We start from the raw sequence: 18,024 nt of genomic DNA, 5'->3' as shown, positions 1-18,024 counted from the left end.
TTTATTTGCATGCAGGCTTATATTTTAAGTGACGTTACGAATTTTGAATACCGATAGAGATAGACCAATTAGTTTTCTCACAATGCCGAATTCCTTTGATCTTTCCGTGGTTTGGAAAAAAATATGACTTAAACTTTAAAATATTTACAGTTATGGGAAAAATTATCATAACAAAGTTGCATTCAGTAAATGTTTAGTGTACATATTATATTATATGATTTGTAAACATTTGAGTATATTCCTCTTACTCTTAGTTGGGACCTGTGCTTGTGTCTGGATGCGACTTTTAGGTGATCTCAAACTAAGTACTTTGACGGTGTGCTCTTGGAATCTACATCTCTTCCCTATTTGAACCAATTCCCCTTTGTCTCACCTTTTATTTTGTGCTCTAATTGTAATTCTAGAACTTTTTACTATCCCATTTTCTTCATTTTTAACTGGCGCTGATATGACCTTAATGTGTCGCAAGCGCCGTAAAACCCTTAAAAAAACAAAAACAAAAACAAAATTTTTTTGAAGGATTCTCCTAATAATTAGACCCAAACCGCTGCTTAACAGATTTGAAAACAGGCTTAAAGCGTTTATAATTTATCTCTTTCCTGGTGGACATGGATATGTAATATATTGGATTACACAAGCAGCCCGTTAGGTGCTTAAACATTTTTTTGGACAAAGAAAAATGATGTAAAAAACCAGAGGACCCTCCAAGTTTTTACGCCCGTCTTCGAGAAGACGAGGAGAAATGCCTTTCACTAGGACATAATCCCCGAGCAACTGTTGAGCAAGACAATTCATAAAGGTCGGATAATGCATGTCAGGTAAATCCACTGGTCAGCCATCGAGTACGGTACATGTTTGCCATTCTTGAATTATGTTCACTGGGAGAGGAGGGGGGAGGGAGGAGAAGGCTTTGAATGTGATAATGTGAAAAATCACTGAATCTGAACTTCTTTAAAAGATTCCATTTAAGTTTTGTGCAGTATAGTATAACCTTTCAAATGAACCACAGTTTTTAAATACAAGAGATGCAAAATTAAATTATTTAAATATTTAAGTGTTCGTAATTTGACCTCTCCACTCTGAGGTCCTGGTTGTTGCCATCTGTTAATAGCATTGTTCTTCGCCGCATGCCATGAAAAGGGATTCCGCGCTTCGCCTCTCCGAAGAAATACTTGTAAATTTTCCTGTGACAAATTTGCATGCTTATTCCATATTGTCATGTAATCAGTTTTTTTAAATAAATGTCAAAGTCACAACAGAAAGCTACGCCTCTGGCTGTCAACAATTGATTGAAACATTTGTTTTTGTCAAGTGTGTGCATAGTGCACAATTCGCCGTGTCATTTTGAACCAAAGGTGGCACTTTTAATAAGTTGTGCACATGTGAAAAGTAAACCACTGGTCAAGTCTGTGGGGAGTTCAGAGATCGGAATCACAACAGAATTCATGGAGTCAAAAATCGTTAATGTAAACCATCAAAATGTTCACTCATCCCAGCCCTTCGAAAGACAAATCCCAAAGTATAGTACTGTATCCGATGAAAAAAAAAATCTACTGAGCGTCACTAACAATAACAATTGAATTATATTGTTCGAGCCAATTATCATTAAAATATATTAAAAGGTTGTAAAGATATCCACGTCAACGCATGCGCACAGGTTGTAGAACGGACTATAATACAGATGTTCAATTTAAAACGGCTGTAATTTTTTTAACCATGGACTGATTGTGGATTTCTCATGAGAGGCTAAGAATATGGTGTAGTTTCATCAGACTAAAAACTAGCTTTTTATATATTTCTTCAGGGTCATACCCTAAATCTACTGGACTACACATCCTGCCCTTTCGTCTTACCGTCTGGCTGTTACAATGGTAATTCACACCGTGTGTTTCCTATAGTTTTGTAAAGAACATATACACTTTCGATAAAAATAGTACAATAGTTTTAATCAAAATAATATTGAGCACTATTTTGATCTTTGAAATTTGCTAGGGGACAATTGATCTAGACAGTTTCATATTTATGATTAGAACTTTTAATTCATTTTATAATATTTATAAAAAAATAAAGAATGTGATTGCTGATTGTGACGATGATGATGATGATGATGATGATGATGATGATGATGATGATGATGGCAATAATGATAATAATAATAATAATAATAATAATAATAATAATAATAATAATAATAAGAAGAAGAAGAAGAAGAAGAAGAAGAAGAAGAAGAAAACTTGAGATTTTATATAGCGCAATATCCACTAAGCATGCTCAAAGCGCTTTGAAAACGGTCCCTGACCAACAGCGACACCTAACATAAAGAAGGAGACATGACGCCTGTTATGCGATATTACAATTTTTACGTCAAAGATAACGGGTTGACGGCCAGGTACTCATTTTATCCTGAGAGAGAATGTGAGTAAATAGCCTTTTCCAAGGACTCAACTATGCACTGAGCAAGGCTCGAACCCAGGACCTTCCGATCCGAAAGCGAGTGTCACACCACAAGACCACATAGCCGCACTATTGTTTATTAAGTATTAATATTAATAATAATAATAATAATAATAATAATAATAATAATAATAATAATAATAATAATAATAATAATAATAATATAATAATAATAATAATAATAATAACAATAAAAACGGTAATAATTATAGAACAATAATAATAGTAATGATGATAATAATAATAACAATAATAATAATACTAATATTAATAATAACAATAATAATAATAAGAAGAAGAACAATAATAATAATAATTATTATTATTATATTATAATAATAACGGAATAACAATAATAATAACGATAATAACAATAATAATAATAATAATAATAATAATAATAATAATAATAATAATAATAATAATAATAATAATAATAATAATAATAATAATAATAATTAATGATGATGATGATGATGATGATGATGATGATGATGATGATGATGATGATGATGATGATGATGATAATAACATATATTATTATTATTATTATTATTATTATTATTATTATTATTATTATTATTATTATTATTATTATATTATTACGGAATAACAATAATAACGGTAATAATAATAATAATAATAATAATAATAATAATAATAATAATAATAATAATAATAATAATAATAATAATAATAATAATAATAATCATAATAATAATAATAATAATAATAATAATAATAATAATAATAATAATCATAATAATAATAATAATAATAATAATAATAATAATAATAATAATAATAATAATAATAATAATAATAATAAATAATTAATAGTAATTTTTAACTAATACTAGTTTTAATAACCTTTAAAGAAACCCTCTTTAGAATATAGCAATTAAAAAACTATAGTCCCTTTTCAAATTTTACCTTTATTTTAAAAAATCCTGGAAAAAGCAGTTCTTAACTATTATCTTTGCATTTATCTGTTAAACCTACTCGAACGTATATATTTGGTATGAATGGATGGGGCTGAAACGGTTCGAAGCTTAATGAATCGTCGACAAATTGCTAGCATATGGTCCAATTCTTTTTGCAATTTACATAAAATCCGTTGGATAAATTATTTCGAATTTTAATGTCCATTAACAGTTTATGCAGCTGACAGATAAATCTTTAAGTCAGCAATTTACGACCAGTTACATCTCTCAATTTAACGTTTCCAATTTTGCTTTGCTAAATTGAAAACATAGATGGAATAAAACAGACTATAACTTACCGATAGTAAAACTGATATAATCTTTATCGCTAGGTCAGCAATTCTTAAACATGTAAATTGTGGATTCAAATAGTTTTAGGAAAAACTGTAATTGAAACTGCTAAGGTTGTTAGAAACTTGGGCTTATTTATTGATTTAGGGATGTCTTTTACCAACAAAGTAAATCATATCGTAAAGTAAGGGGAAATGAGAAGAATACCTAGTGTTAGACATCTCATTACAAGGGACACCTCGACCTTCTGTCAAAGCTACATTATTGTAATTCTCTCTTCCCTTCCATAAAGAATAATAATAATAATAATAATAATAATAATAATAATAATAATAATAATAATAATAATAATAATAATAATAATAATAATAATAATAATAATAATAATAATAGATCTTTATTGTGCATAAATATGGCAATTTGTCATTTAGTTACACTTGTTATAACGTTAAACGATAACTGTAACATTGAACCGATATTTCACTCCTACTTATTCTCTCTCTCTCTCTCTCTCTCTCTCTCTCTCTCTCTCTCTCTCTCTCTCTCTCTCTCTCTCTCTCTCCCTCTCTCTCTCTCTCTTCCTCTCTTTCTTTCACATGTGCGATATACACAACATAAAGATATTCATTTCGTTTTCAATTTGTTACGATTGTGGCAATTCGACACCAAAAATTATCATCATTATCAATTGGTCAGTTAATCTTACATTAAATAAATTGACAAGAGAAATGCCCTTCAGGCAGCCCAGAACGATACTGCCAGACTTATTTACGGAAAGAGGAGAAATCAATCTGCATCGGGTTTGTTAAGAGAAAACTACCCGCTTCCCGTAGAGAAACGTGTAGAATACAAGATATGTAGGTACTATTATTTTTATATCACTGCATGATTGTCCTGAGTTCATTTACGAAATGCTTAAATTTTATATCCCAGCCAGAAAAAAGCTCAAAATCGGATAATCACATTCTTGTGAAGCCAAATATGACTTGGAAAATCGGCGAGCAATCGTTTAATATTCGACACCCTGTGTCTGGAACTCCCTTCCAAGATATATCAGAGGCAGTAATGAAGCAACATAATATAGTAATAATAATATGAAACTTTATCATTGTCTTGACTTCAAATTATGACCATTTGCGGGTTATCCACGAAGTTTTCCAATTCTAATTGTTTCTGTTGTGGGCTGAAGAAGGATTTTGAGCCTGAAATGTTCAGTACATTGCTCTTGTTTTTAAAGCTGAAATGTTCATTTTGTTCAATACATTTTAAAGTTCAGAGCTTCAAGCAGCTTGGTATTAAGAGGAAAAGGATAAAAATGAGGGTGGGGTTAGGAGATGAGGAATGGGAATTATATGAGGGCGGGAACAAGACACCAATCTGTTATGTCTACGGGAAAGCCACACCGTAGTAACTATGTCCAGATGCGTTGAAGCATTTGTAGGAACAGAGGAGTGCACGGACTGGGATGCTTCCGGATATGGATGACAAGTTAAGGTCCTGTAAGAAAAGAATTTAAAAAACTGAAATGTTTTATATGTTTGTGCCTGGAAAAAAAAGAAGGGGGGGGGGGGGGGGGCGGCGGAGGCGACACTTTAATAATAATGATAATAATAATAATAATATTAATAATAATAATAACAATAATAATAATAATAATAATAATATAGTGCTTAGGCCACTGGGACCCCCCCCCCCCCCCCCCCCCCCCCCCCCCTTTGGGAGTTTATGCCACTATGTTTTTCAAATAATAGAACTTATTGGCCATACAAATTCCACTGTTACCTTAAAAATAAGTGTCATTTAAGAGAGTTATGGCCCTTTGAAAAAAAGTGAATTGTGTCCCCTTGCAAAAAAGAGACAACATTTCTTTCAAAGGCTCTGGAGACTACAATATTAATTCAAATATATGCAAATTGGGTATCAAACTGAAGGAAATTGAATATACTATCAAACTATGTGCACAAGCTTTCAATTTGTAAATATTATATAGATTCACAGAAAGTTGAAACAATTTGTCAGTAATCTCATGAAGTGTCATCTCTAAACTTATGGGCTATTTCAGTGTTTTACACAAAAATTATTTTAAATATGGCCAAAAACAGCATGTTCATTAAAAATGTAGCACTGAAGAAAGCTATGGCCCAAGCCTCAACAACAACCTTCATATTTCTACGTCACAGGAAAAACTAAAAGTGTACGCAACCCTTAAATTTTTCTCCACTTTGTGGGATGCCAAATTCATCATAATTTTCATTCTTTTTAAACATGGTATTGATGTCCAGTTGTCACATTTAAAAGTAAGTTGAAGGTGTGGTAAAAACAATAGATATATCATGAAAAAAGACTAATTTGTTCACAACCCAAGTGAAGCATCATTACCGAAGACTTTTGAACGAAATCGCATTGTTATATTATGAAGAATAATTGATACTCAAAAGGGATTCTTGATTCAAGATGCAGTAAGTACATCAAAACAATATCCTTATGTGTTTTGCAAACATGCTTTACTCCTTAACAGTTTGCACTGCTCACCAATTTATTACATATCCTCATCATCAGTAGCAAAATCCTCTTCGTCCTCTGAAGTGTCGTCAAGGAAATCACTGTCAAAGCTATCACTACCATCCTCGGCATATGTATCTTCATCAGTACTGGTGCAGCTTTCTTCATACACAATTTCCTGCAACTCATCTGGAATGAAAGCATCTTTGAACCACTGTACTTCCAATTCATTTGCAGAATTTCTCTGCCAACCGTTATCCTCTGGTTTTGGAATGCTAGGATTCTGGCACACTGCATTCCTCCAAATGAGAGTTTGAAAGATGGCTCTTGATATGTGCAGTGACAATACTTGACTACAAGGAGGCATCTGACACAGATCAATTCCACCACTGCATGAGATGGTACCTTTCTTTCCTTTGAAACGCTGGCGAACTATGTCATACATCACTTTGTTGACACTTGTGCATGAGGTTTTGCCATACAGCTTGCACACAAATGACTCTAACATGAGACAGTCATTACTCGAAACAGCTGCTGATGTTCCAAATCTGGAGAACAGAATTCTAAGATCTTCCTCCTTTTGAAGAAATTTTAGAGCGTTCAGCTTTCCTTGCCCAGCAAAGCAACTTGTTGTGTCACAGCCTGTGAATGCATGGACACCAAGTAATTCATCACACATCTGTTTAGACAAAGTCTTTGCTATCTGAGAGACATTGGTTTGTCGCCTGTTGTTGCCACAGCCAGTATCAAAAATCAGGGTCTTTCCAATTGTCTCTGAGAATGAAAGGAGAAGTAAGAAGACATCCGTGTCTGGTGATCTGACAACAATGGTTTCACAGTTTGGTTGGCGGGAAGCATATTGACAGTGCAGTATAATTCGTGTGTCTGCCTCTTCCTGTGATGAGTAGAGATCTAGACAAGGTACAGCTGTGGTAAATTCATTCGTGTCACTGTAAAGTAAGGTGCATCTCTCTTCACAGACAAAGAAGATTTCCCTGTTTCTCAGTTTCTTTGCATATTCGTTACTTTCCCATTCCTTGAGGAGAAACCTGATAAGGGATCTTTTGTTATCAACGCAGCTGAGAAATGATTTCCAACGTCTGGGCACTGTTGTTGCAGATCCTCTTAACAAGTATGCATTATCTTCAGAAGATCCTCTCCTCAATCTCTCACAACCTTTGATTGAATCTTCTATGTAAGTATCAGTCACAAAGTGTACACAAGCTGCTTGTGGTAAGGAGGAAAATGTAAGTTTGGCTACTTCACCAAATGTATTTGGGATTGCTGACAGAGTTTGTAACAGTGCATTGCCATCAACAATGTAAACGGTGTTTGTTTTTTTGTTTTTGAATAATCCCCGAACATTAATGAATTGTCAGGCGTGAGCTTGTGCAACAGAGTTGCTTTGTTGGTCTTCAGAGGTAAACCATCTGATGAAGCCAGCGACCATGGAGTAGGTGTTAGAGGATATTGAAGAACTTTTTGAAGATCAACACTGTGCTCTTGGGACAAAACAAGAAGCTGGCCAAATAAATTTCTTTGTGCCTTGATTTTGACCACGTTCATGTCTTTTTTCACTGTTACCACTTTCCTCAATGATGCAAATGTCTTGGTCTTGTTCCTTTCTAATGGCTTGTGAAATTCTACAGTCTTTGTTTTCAACAAAACTTTCAAACAATCTTTTTCCTGTTCTTTCCACGGCTAGCAGGTCATCAGCAACATCCTCTTGCACTTTCATTCCTGAAGCTAGACAGACCAGACCATCTTCAACTTCAAAGGGATTGATAAATGCTGAAAATGCCTGGAGGATCTTTTGCACTCGCTTTTCACTCTTTTTTTCTGCAAGGCTCAATTCTTTGTGGGTGTCTATATCCATACAGTTGTTGTTGCTGATCATTCTTTGGGTTGCTGATACATATTCTGCTCGATTGTGTCTTGTTACACTCCAACGGTAATAGCTTGGAAGACTCTTGCTGAACCCAACAATGCCTCCTTTTGTCTTTGCATGTTTGTTTATTGTTTGTTCAATGGTCATATCAACTGCTATTCTTCCAGCAGGCGTCCATGATCTGGAGACACTAAATCCATTATCTTGTAACATTTCTTCTGCCCCTGGGTGGGAATGAATCAGGTTGGCTAGTGACACAAAATATACACTGAGATACTTGGCATAATTGTGGTGATTCATGGTAAAAAGCAGTGGGCACAGTTCTTTTAAACAAGATATATGAAGAAGAAAGTTGTTTGTCTTTGTAGCTCGCAGAAACTGGAGGAGAAGCCAAACTCTGTCCATGTATTGGATCCAGTATTGTGCAGTTTTTCCGTACTTTCCTGAGCGGACACTCTCTTTGAAGGCTTCATACTGGGAAAATAACTCAGCATACACAGTTGACTGGAGAATTTTATTAGCTGTATGGCTTGAAATTCCTTCGGTGAATTCCTTTATGTAAGACATGAGGTCTTTACTGAGTTTTGAATCTGTGTCCTGCTCAAATTTTGCAAGCAGAAGCCTCTCTAGAGCCTCCAAAACAGACACATGCACTCGTATAGCCTGTTGTAGTTCTTTCCACTCATAACCCTATCCATAGAACCATGTGCACATAGCCCTGCTTCAGTCACAATTTCTTCAAAACCAGATCCACTTTGGAGCTTTCCCAGGGTACCAAGATATGACATTATGGTGTGAAAGACACCCAGGTGAATAATGACTGTTTTGTAAAGCTGTGGGTTTTGCCAGACAATATCGTAAACTTTCTTTGCTACAGCAAGGTCAAATGTTACAAATGTATATGGCTGACCAAGCTCTTGTGTTGCCTCCAAAGATAGTTGTAGCACCTTCTGTACTGTAGCTGCTTCAGTTATGGGAGCATTGATGACAGGCATATATTCAACAATTGAAGGCATGTTGGTTTCATTTTCATTTTGGGGGTTTGGAGTTGTTGATGAAAGCCAACCTTTCCAGCCAGGGAAACGTTCTCCTTCATCCTACAGAACACCCACAGAAAATTATCTTGGTGCAGCTGTCTTTCTTGATTGGTTTTTACTGTTGTTGTAACACCCGGATTAATTTGTGTTATATGTCCCTGAAGCATGCCTGAATTGTGCTAGTGCAAAATCCCTCTTGTTTATTCATCCTGAAGGGAAACAAGTACACTGTAATAGATTTTTTTCAAATTATAGAGAAAATGGCTATCAAAGATTTAAAAACGCTATATGGCTTTGTAAAATATTTTATGATATGAGGCAAAAAATGAGAAATTACAATAAAATTCCATTATTGATTGTGATGAGGCAAAAAATGAGAAATTACAATAAAATTCCATTATTGATTGTATGTGAAACAATTTTAAGGTGATAAACAACCATTTTATGCAAAAAAACGATTTCACAAAAAATTGCACCTAATGACCTTTCAAGGGCCGTAACTCTCGTAAATGACACTTGAAAAAAACGGTAACACCCGGATTAATACTCAAGATATATTGCTGTTTCAGAAAAAACCATGTGGCGAAAACTCCCCCAGGGGGGGGGGGGGGGGGGGGGGAGGGAGGGTTTCGCCCACTGGCCCATGCACTAATAATAATAATAATAATAATAATAATAATAATAATAATAATAATAATAATAATAATAATATAATAATAATAATAATAATAATAATAATAATAATAATAATAATTAATAATAATAATAACAGTAATAATAATACTAATAATAATAATAATAGAAAATAATAATAATAATAAATAATAATAATAATAAAATAATAATAATAATAATAATAATAATAATAATAATAATAATAATTAATAATAATATTAATATATAATATATTAATAATTAATAATAATATATAATAATAATTAATATAATAATAATAATAATAATAATAATTAATAATAATAATAATAATAATAATAATAATAATAATAATAATAATAAAATAATAATAATAATATATTATAATATAATAATAATATATAATAATCACATAACTATATAATGTCAATAATTGATTTAATCATACACATTTAAACACGTGATTAACTGCCATGTACACATTATTAAATGGCCTATGGCTTAAATCTACACCATGAAACGGTTAGAGATGATAAACAATTGATTAAAAATCATGGCATGTTTACCCAAAGGGGTGTGATAAAATGATCTAAAGTTAGGGGCGTGCAAAGTAAGGGTTCTATTTCTTATGTCTTTTGCTGTTATTTTTCATTTTTGGGTTTTGTTTCTTTGTTCCTATTCAATTCATTTCAAAATGTCAAAATACACTTTGAAAATTCTCGTTATATTAATTCAAAAAGAACAAGCAATTTTGTTAGTAACTAAGTAATACAATGTGATACTAACGTGATAACAGGATAGAGTAATGATACACGTATATGCTGTTTTCTCTCTCCTGACAGACTGTTGGTTGTGTCGTAACGAATGTGACGGTTTTTCTGTAGTTAGTAAGAAGAGTTATGAAACTGTCAATGACGAAAAAGGTCTGTAACAACTCTTAGATTATCGGACATTATCGTCTATTACAGATCTGATTGTCCACGCAGCAGCCAAATCGCAGAAAGGCTCGTGGCGGTCTATCAGCGTGTTGGCTCAGTTGCATCATGGCCTAACAAAAGCACACAGACGCCTTTACAACAAGGAACATAATGTATTAATGCATTGAAATTAAGACTGATTTCAAATGTATCCAGTTACTAAGTTAATCACTCGAGCTATTCACTCCTCTTCCAATACAATTTTAAACCGTCCCAATTTAATTCACACATCATTCCCCTCTCTCTCTCTCTCTCTCTCTCTCTCTCTCTCTCTCTCTCTCTCTCTCTCTCTCTCTCTCTCTCTCTCTCTCTCTCTCTCTCCCTCTCACTTAATCTCTTCAACACACACACACACATACACACACCCATTCTCCCTCCCCCTCTCTCTCTCTATCTCTCTCCTTTATATCTCTATCTTCCTCTCTCTTCATCTCTTCAACACACAAACACATAACCTCTCTCTCTCTCTCTCTCTCTCTCTCTCTCTCTCTCTCTCTCTCTCTCTCTCTATCTCTCTCTTTGTATTTTTGCTTTGTATTACATTATATCGCTTTCCCACATGGTTGAATGACTGATTGATTTGATTGATTAAAAGAGTTTAGATGTAGGTTATTATAAATGACATTTTTTTTTGCGAAGACAAGATTATTCATGATGAGGAGACGACTCCATAAATGTTGACAAAGCAATTTTATCTTTGTTTAATAAATCTTGCATTGTAAGTCTTTTTTGTTTCTGTGTAGCTGCTTGGGGTGGAAATTGTAAAAAATCTGAAGTAATAAAAATAAATAGAATAATACAGCATGCTAATCGAATGTTATGAAATGATGGATGGAACAATTTTGAAGATTTTCACAAAGATATTGCTAATGTTTTAAGATTAACAGAATTCAAAGAGACGAGTTCCACCCTCTGTACAACGAAATCAAAATAAGCCACAGGAGAAACAGATGAGAACCAAAAGGCAAAGATGTTTTAATTCCTTTTTACCATCAGCAATACGAAACTTTAGGATGATTTTTACTACATGACATTTGAAAGGTACTATATTCTAGTGCGGAGCGGTCCCAAGCATGTTTAGGACCGCCGGTTCTACGGTCCCTGGGAAATGTGAACCGCAAGGACCGGTTCGAACCGGTTCTTTTTCGACATTGGCCAATCACAAGGCGTCATTGTGACCGTCAAACGATAGGAACCGGTCCTGCAGTAGATGGCTGTCGAACCGCTAAGTGTAAGTGAGAGTGGAGAAGGCATGTTGCCTCAAAACATGAAAATAGTGCTATAACACTATCCATTAAACATGTGTTTGTGTGTGTGTGTGTGTGTGTGTGTGTGTGTGTGTGTGTGTGTGTGTGTGAGTGTGTGCGCGAAGATTGATGGAGCGGGTCGGGTCAATGTTTGGGAGTGAAAGGAAAATGGATTGTTAATATTTTGTGTCTGTGTCATGCTGGACCAAAAGTATGGGAAGTGGGACGAGTTTGTTTTGATAATTTTTTTAAATTTTTTTTTTTTGGGGGGGGGGGAGGGCTGTTGTTGTCTCCATTTCTTTTTTCTCTTTTCGTGCGGCTATGTGGTCTTGTGGTATGACACTCGCTTTCGGATCGGAAGGTCCTGGGTTCGAGCCTCGCTCGGCGCCTAGTTTAGTCCTTGAAAGACTCTTTACTCACATCCTATCACCGTACTCAGGTGTAAAATGAGTACCTGGTCGTCAACATTGTTGTCTCTGTCGGGAAAAATTGTAATAATAATAATAAAAATAATGCTGAAAACTTATATAGCGCTATAACTCCGAGACACCAGACTCTAAGCGCTTAAATTACAAATTACTTTGGCTGAAACATACTCATTCACACACACAAGCACACACACACACACACACACACACATACACACACACACAACACAACACACAACACAAACCAAACCTATCTTGCTTCTCATACCATCTACTAAAATGGAAACAAATATGTTTTAAGCGAACGTTTAAAAATAGACAAAGATTCTTTTTCACGAATGCTCTGCGGTAAGGCGTTCCAAATAGAGGGTCCGAAATGAGAAAAGGATCTCATTCCAGCATTTTTCCGAATTCGAGGGACAACTAGTTTTGTGGAATCACTGGCCGAACGTAAGGGGCGGGGTTTTGAATATCTTTCAATTAGTTCTGAAAGGTAGGAAGGGGCAGTACCTTCAAGACATCGTAACAGAATAACATCGCCTAACAGGCGTCATGTTTCGTTCTACATGTTACGTGTTGCTATTAGTCAGGGACCCTATGTAAAGCGCTTTGAGCACATTTAGTGGATATTGCGCTATATAAAAGCTCACGTTTTCGTTTCTTTTTTAATAAAAAAAAATTCTATCTTTGGATAGGACGTTGTCTATCCCAAAGTACTTTTCGCCAGATCTAACAAACACAGCTACCCATTCACTGCTGAATAGACAGAGATCAGAAGAAAAAAAAGCTCGACTGCACCCGGGATCAATCTCTGGCCCCTTGCGTGTAAAGAGAGTGCTCTATCAACTGAGCTATCCGGCCCCCAAATAATATAATGGTGGTTTTTAAAAATACAGACGTTATAAATGTTATTTTTGAAGAAAGCTATAGTATGTGAAACTTGTATCATTTGATTAGTTAAAACACCAAACGAAATAAAAATATTATTGTATCATCAAATGACAACAATGCGATAGAAAGGAGTGGTGACAACAGAAAGCCAAAAGAAAAAAATCGGACCAGCTAGGTTCGAAACACACACACACACAAACACACATTTACATTACAAAACCATTATAAAAGTTTGTTTTTATAATTAGCTTTGTATTTTCATCATTTAGTTCTCTCTAAAATATATTATTTATGCATGTTTACATGGTGCTGTATCTACATTATTTGTTGTTTGTTTGTACATTCAAATGCCATGCTTTATTTTTACTTTTTTATCAGCCTATGTTGGCTATGTGCAATCCTTCACAATCTATTTTCGAAATTCTATTTACATTACAAAACCATTATAAAAGTTTGTTTTTATAATTAGCTTCGTATTTTCATCAATAAGTTCTCTCCAAAATCTATTTATTTATGCATGTTTACATGGTGATATATCTACATTATTTATATATTTATACATTCAAATTTACTTTTTATCAACCTGGATTGGCTATGTTCAATCCATCACAATCTATATACAAAATCCTAGTTACATTACAAATCCATTATTACAACTCTACTCTACTTTCATGTCCAATTTTTATAGCATTGCTTGTAACTCCTGTATATTTTATGGATATTTTATTTTATTTTATTATATTTGATGTTTATTTTGATTTTAATTAGCTACGTATTTTCATCAATTAGTTCACGACAGTGTATAAATATGTGCTAATGTAACGATGAATGATGTGTAACATTATGATAATTTCCATTCAGGATCAATCAAGTATATCTTATCTTATATCTTATTAATACGTAAAAGAACAACAATGTAAGTAACTAAAACGATACGAGGTTACACCATGAAACTTGGAGCGAACTTATATGTAGTAAGGAAGGGGGGGGGGGGGATAATTGGCAGTGAAAGATGAAAAAGGGGAGGAAGGGAGGGGGAGGGGGGGGGGATTGAGGAAAATATAGAAGACTAGGAGATAGTGGGGGCGGGGCGAGGAAAGGCGAGTTGTAGGTTGTATTTTTGCTTTGTTTTCTCCAAAAAGTTGATTGACTGAGACGAGAATCAAACTATCATCTATCATTTTATGGGTGATCATTGTTTGTGAAACAGTTACCATGCTTTACAGACAAACCAGAGAGTTTAGGGGCAGCTTGGCTCAGCTGTACGGTCTTTGCTTCGTACTCGAAAGGTACCGAGTTCGATCACCGCCGCTGCACTGTGTGGCCTTGAGCGAGTCACCTCAATTTGCGGCGCTGCACTGCGGCTAACGCCTCTGTTATTCCAGTCTTTCTTGGAAAAAGCAATTATGTTAGTAACTAAGTAAAACAATGTGATACTAACGTGATAACAAGATAGAGTAATGGTACACGTATGCTGTTTTCATCCAGACAAATTTCCCGAATAAAGGTAATTTGTTTTATTTTTTATTTATTTATTGTTCAATTCCTGGCTAGGCAAGCCAACTTTTTCTAAGACATTATTCTGTAAGTCATCTTTCTTTTGCTCATTCAAAATCTTCAATTTATTGGGACAGCTGTTGTTTCAGAGCTTGCGATCTAAATTCTAATTTATTTAATCATTTTCCAACTCTCAGAAACTATAAACATTAATATTAGGCCTTGGCCGCATTATAACACTTAACTTTTATATCCTAAAGTAAAGATCATCTTTATAATTAATATACACAATCACTTCACCAACTACTAACTATGATGTCAAGCAAAGCGCTTTTTTTTCAAAGCGGTGACCAGACCTGTAATAGATGATAATGTTATCGTGCCATACAATAACTGACCCGACGCTGCAGATCAAGACCTTTTTCATTCATTTTGCAGCGCAACGATCGTCGTCACGATATCCTTTCTTTGTTCCTATTCAAAATGTCAAAATATACTTTGAAACTTCTCGTTCTATTAATTCAATAAGAAGAATGAAAGCTGCTTTTGTAAGAAAAGTAACACTGTCCAATTGAGGCTGGGGACAACGTTCGTGAGCCATTGAAACTTCAGGTCGTGTGTTGTTCTTTGAGAAAAATTGTGACGCATGGTCGTCGCTATTTCAATCCTGCCTCTCCGTGTCTTCTTCTCGCATTTTACTGATAATCAAATCTGGAATTCATTGGCAGTATCACTGATGGAAAGGCTTGTCGTCATGATGTTGGACTAATTCTCTCATCGTCAATAGAAGTCTTTTTCTTTCCGAGACCTGGAAGGTTGGAGACAGGTCCGTGATCGTAATATTTGCATATTACAATACTATTGACACTTGATGTGGAAGACTGGTGTTTTGCTCTCTTTTGTAGCTTTGATAAAATTACGAAAAAGTTAATTAATCCTAAGAAATTTAGTGTAAAATTTTAATTGGCTTTCAGATTAATATCTGCATTCTGAAGTGTGACACTTTGTAATGACGCTATAGGAGGTAAAGTTCTGTCCAGTTTATATTAGCGCTCAGTATAATAATAATAATAATAATAATAATATAATAATAATAATAATAATAATAATAATAATAATAATAATAATAATAATATATAATAATATAGTATAATAATATATAATAATAATAATAATATAATAATAATAATAATAATAATAATAATAATTAATAATATAATAAAAATAATAATAATAATAATAATAATAATAATAATAATAATAATAATAATAATAATATATAATAATAATAATAATAATAATAATAATATAATAATAATAATAATAATAATAATAATAATATAATAATAATAATAATAATAATAATAATAATAATAATATAATAATAATAATTAATAATATATAATAATAATAAATACTGCTAATGATGTTTATAAAGTGCTAAAACTATGAGGTCAAAGCTGCTTTACTTGTTTGACATCCACAAACTGAACGCACTCCAGCCACGTGTTGAGAAAGGAGTCGCCACAAACAGCACACTTGCTGGATTGAGCTAGCATGGCTCTGATGTCTGGATAATGTCGGATTGTTTTCCTCAGGTAGGACCATCTGGCGAGTAACAACAAGGGGAGATGTTTGAAACACAAAAGGAAAAGAATGAAAGGGTAGTAATAGTAGGATGAGGAATGTATGCAGCATTTATTTACGTGTTTATTTTTTTCATTTAGTGAGAAGAATTATTACTGTCTAAAGTTATTATAAAATTACGCAAAATGAAACGTCAAAATTGTTAAACTGTAAAAAAAAAAAACAAATCCCTATAACTTGTATCATATTTATATGAACCAAAATTGTTATGATCTCAGAAATATTTTTTAAATATTCCTGATTAGGCAAATAATGATCTTCAGTTACCGAGGTGCAGTTCAAGATAAACACACAAGCTGAATGTTGAATGTTTTCGAGGAACACTTAAATAGGAGATTCTCAAACTGAAGACGATGGTAATTGGATTCAATAGTCTGATGTCACATCAGCAACGGCGAGCAGCGTGGCTCTAAACAAAGAAAATTGGTACTTTCTATTCTTCACGCTGGCTAGAACTTTTCATATGACATGTGATCAGAATGTATAAAATTCAAAACATAATCATATTTATAATGTTCTTCTCCTCTGGATACACTTTTAAGATCGTCAGAGAAGTATTTCATAAAGGCGCCCGCCATTGTTCTGATTGTTTAGAGCCAGTTACTAAGTTACTATGCGTCATTAGGGGGGAAGTGAGGTCATGACTGTTGAAGCGTATTGTAAGCTGCTTAATGTAGTTGGGCCAAAATATGAGTATCTTGTATTAATAGCTCAAAATTGGTAGACCCCTCTGTCCAGCCAGTAATGACTGGGTAGAAAGTCTCTTAGGCCCGCATCGCATTGGAAATCTATACGGCATAGGTGGCAGTGGCGAGGGAGGCTTTTCTCTGTTTGTTACACCGAATAATACGGTGTCATGGATGACCATCGCCTAGGGGAAGACGACTCTGATTTAAAACTCGGTAGATTGAACTCGTTAGCCTTGTAAGGCATTCAGTCAATGAAGAGTCTTCAAACACTTGTACATTGGACTCGCAAGCCTCGGTAGTAGTAGTAGTAGTAGTAGTAGTAGTAGTAGTAGTAGTAGTAGTAGTAGTAGTAGTAGTAGTAGTAGTAGTAGTAGTAGTTGCTCTTGGAGTATTAATAGTTTTAAAAGCAGTAGTAGTAGTATTAGTAGCAGCAGTAGTAGTAGTAGTAGTAGTAGTAGTAGTAGTAGTAGTAGTAGTAGTAGTAGTCGTCGTCGTCGTCGTGTAGTGTAGTAGTAGTAGTAGTAGTTAGTAGTAGTAGTAGTAGTAGTAGTAGTAGTAGTAGTGTAGTAGTAGTAGTAGTAGTAGTGTAGTAGTAGTAGTAGTAGTAGTAGTAGTAGTAGTAGTAGTAGTAGTAGTAGTAGTAGTAGTAGTAGTAGTAGTAGTATTGACATCTCCATAGATCAATTCGCAGCAGCAGCTTTAAAATTGGCGACATTACATTTTTTTTCCGACAGAGACATCTGAGTACGGCGAGAGAATGTGAGTAAATAGCCTATTCCGAGGACTCAACTATGCGCCGCTCAGAGCGGAGCTCGAACCCAGGATCTTCCGATATGAAG

General features: G+C 34.1%; 1 protein-coding gene across 3 annotated transcripts in view; it reads right to left on the bottom strand.

Annotated features, from left to right (window-relative positions):
* Positions 1–4,106: 4,106 nt before the first annotated feature.
* LOC144977191 (leucine-rich repeat-containing protein 69-like) overlaps positions 4,107–18,024 on the bottom strand; it is an 83,587-nt gene continuing 69,669 nt past the window's right edge. For 2 of the 3 annotated variants that reach the window (XM_078922127.1, XM_078922128.1), the window contains 3 exons: positions 16,319–16,457; positions 10,596–10,687; positions 4,107–5,225 (listed from right to left, as the gene is read on the bottom strand). In XM_078922127.1, coding sequence (XP_078778253.1) covers positions 5,024–5,225; positions 10,596–10,687; positions 16,319–16,457 — 433 coding nt within the window. In that variant the 3' untranslated portion in view covers positions 4,107–5,023. The remainder of the gene's footprint in view (positions 5,226–10,595; positions 10,688–16,318; positions 16,458–18,024) is intronic. The other variant, XM_078922129.1, reaches the window with a different exon arrangement.

This window comes from Berghia stephanieae, chromosome 7, assembly GCF_034508935.2.
Source record: "Berghia stephanieae isolate SIO BIC M18660-M18661 chromosome 7, UCSD_Bste_1.3, whole genome shotgun sequence".
Lineage (NCBI taxonomy): Eukaryota > Metazoa > Mollusca > Gastropoda > Nudibranchia > Aeolidiidae > Berghia > Berghia stephanieae.
This window is presented reverse-complemented; position numbering and strand designations above follow the sequence as displayed.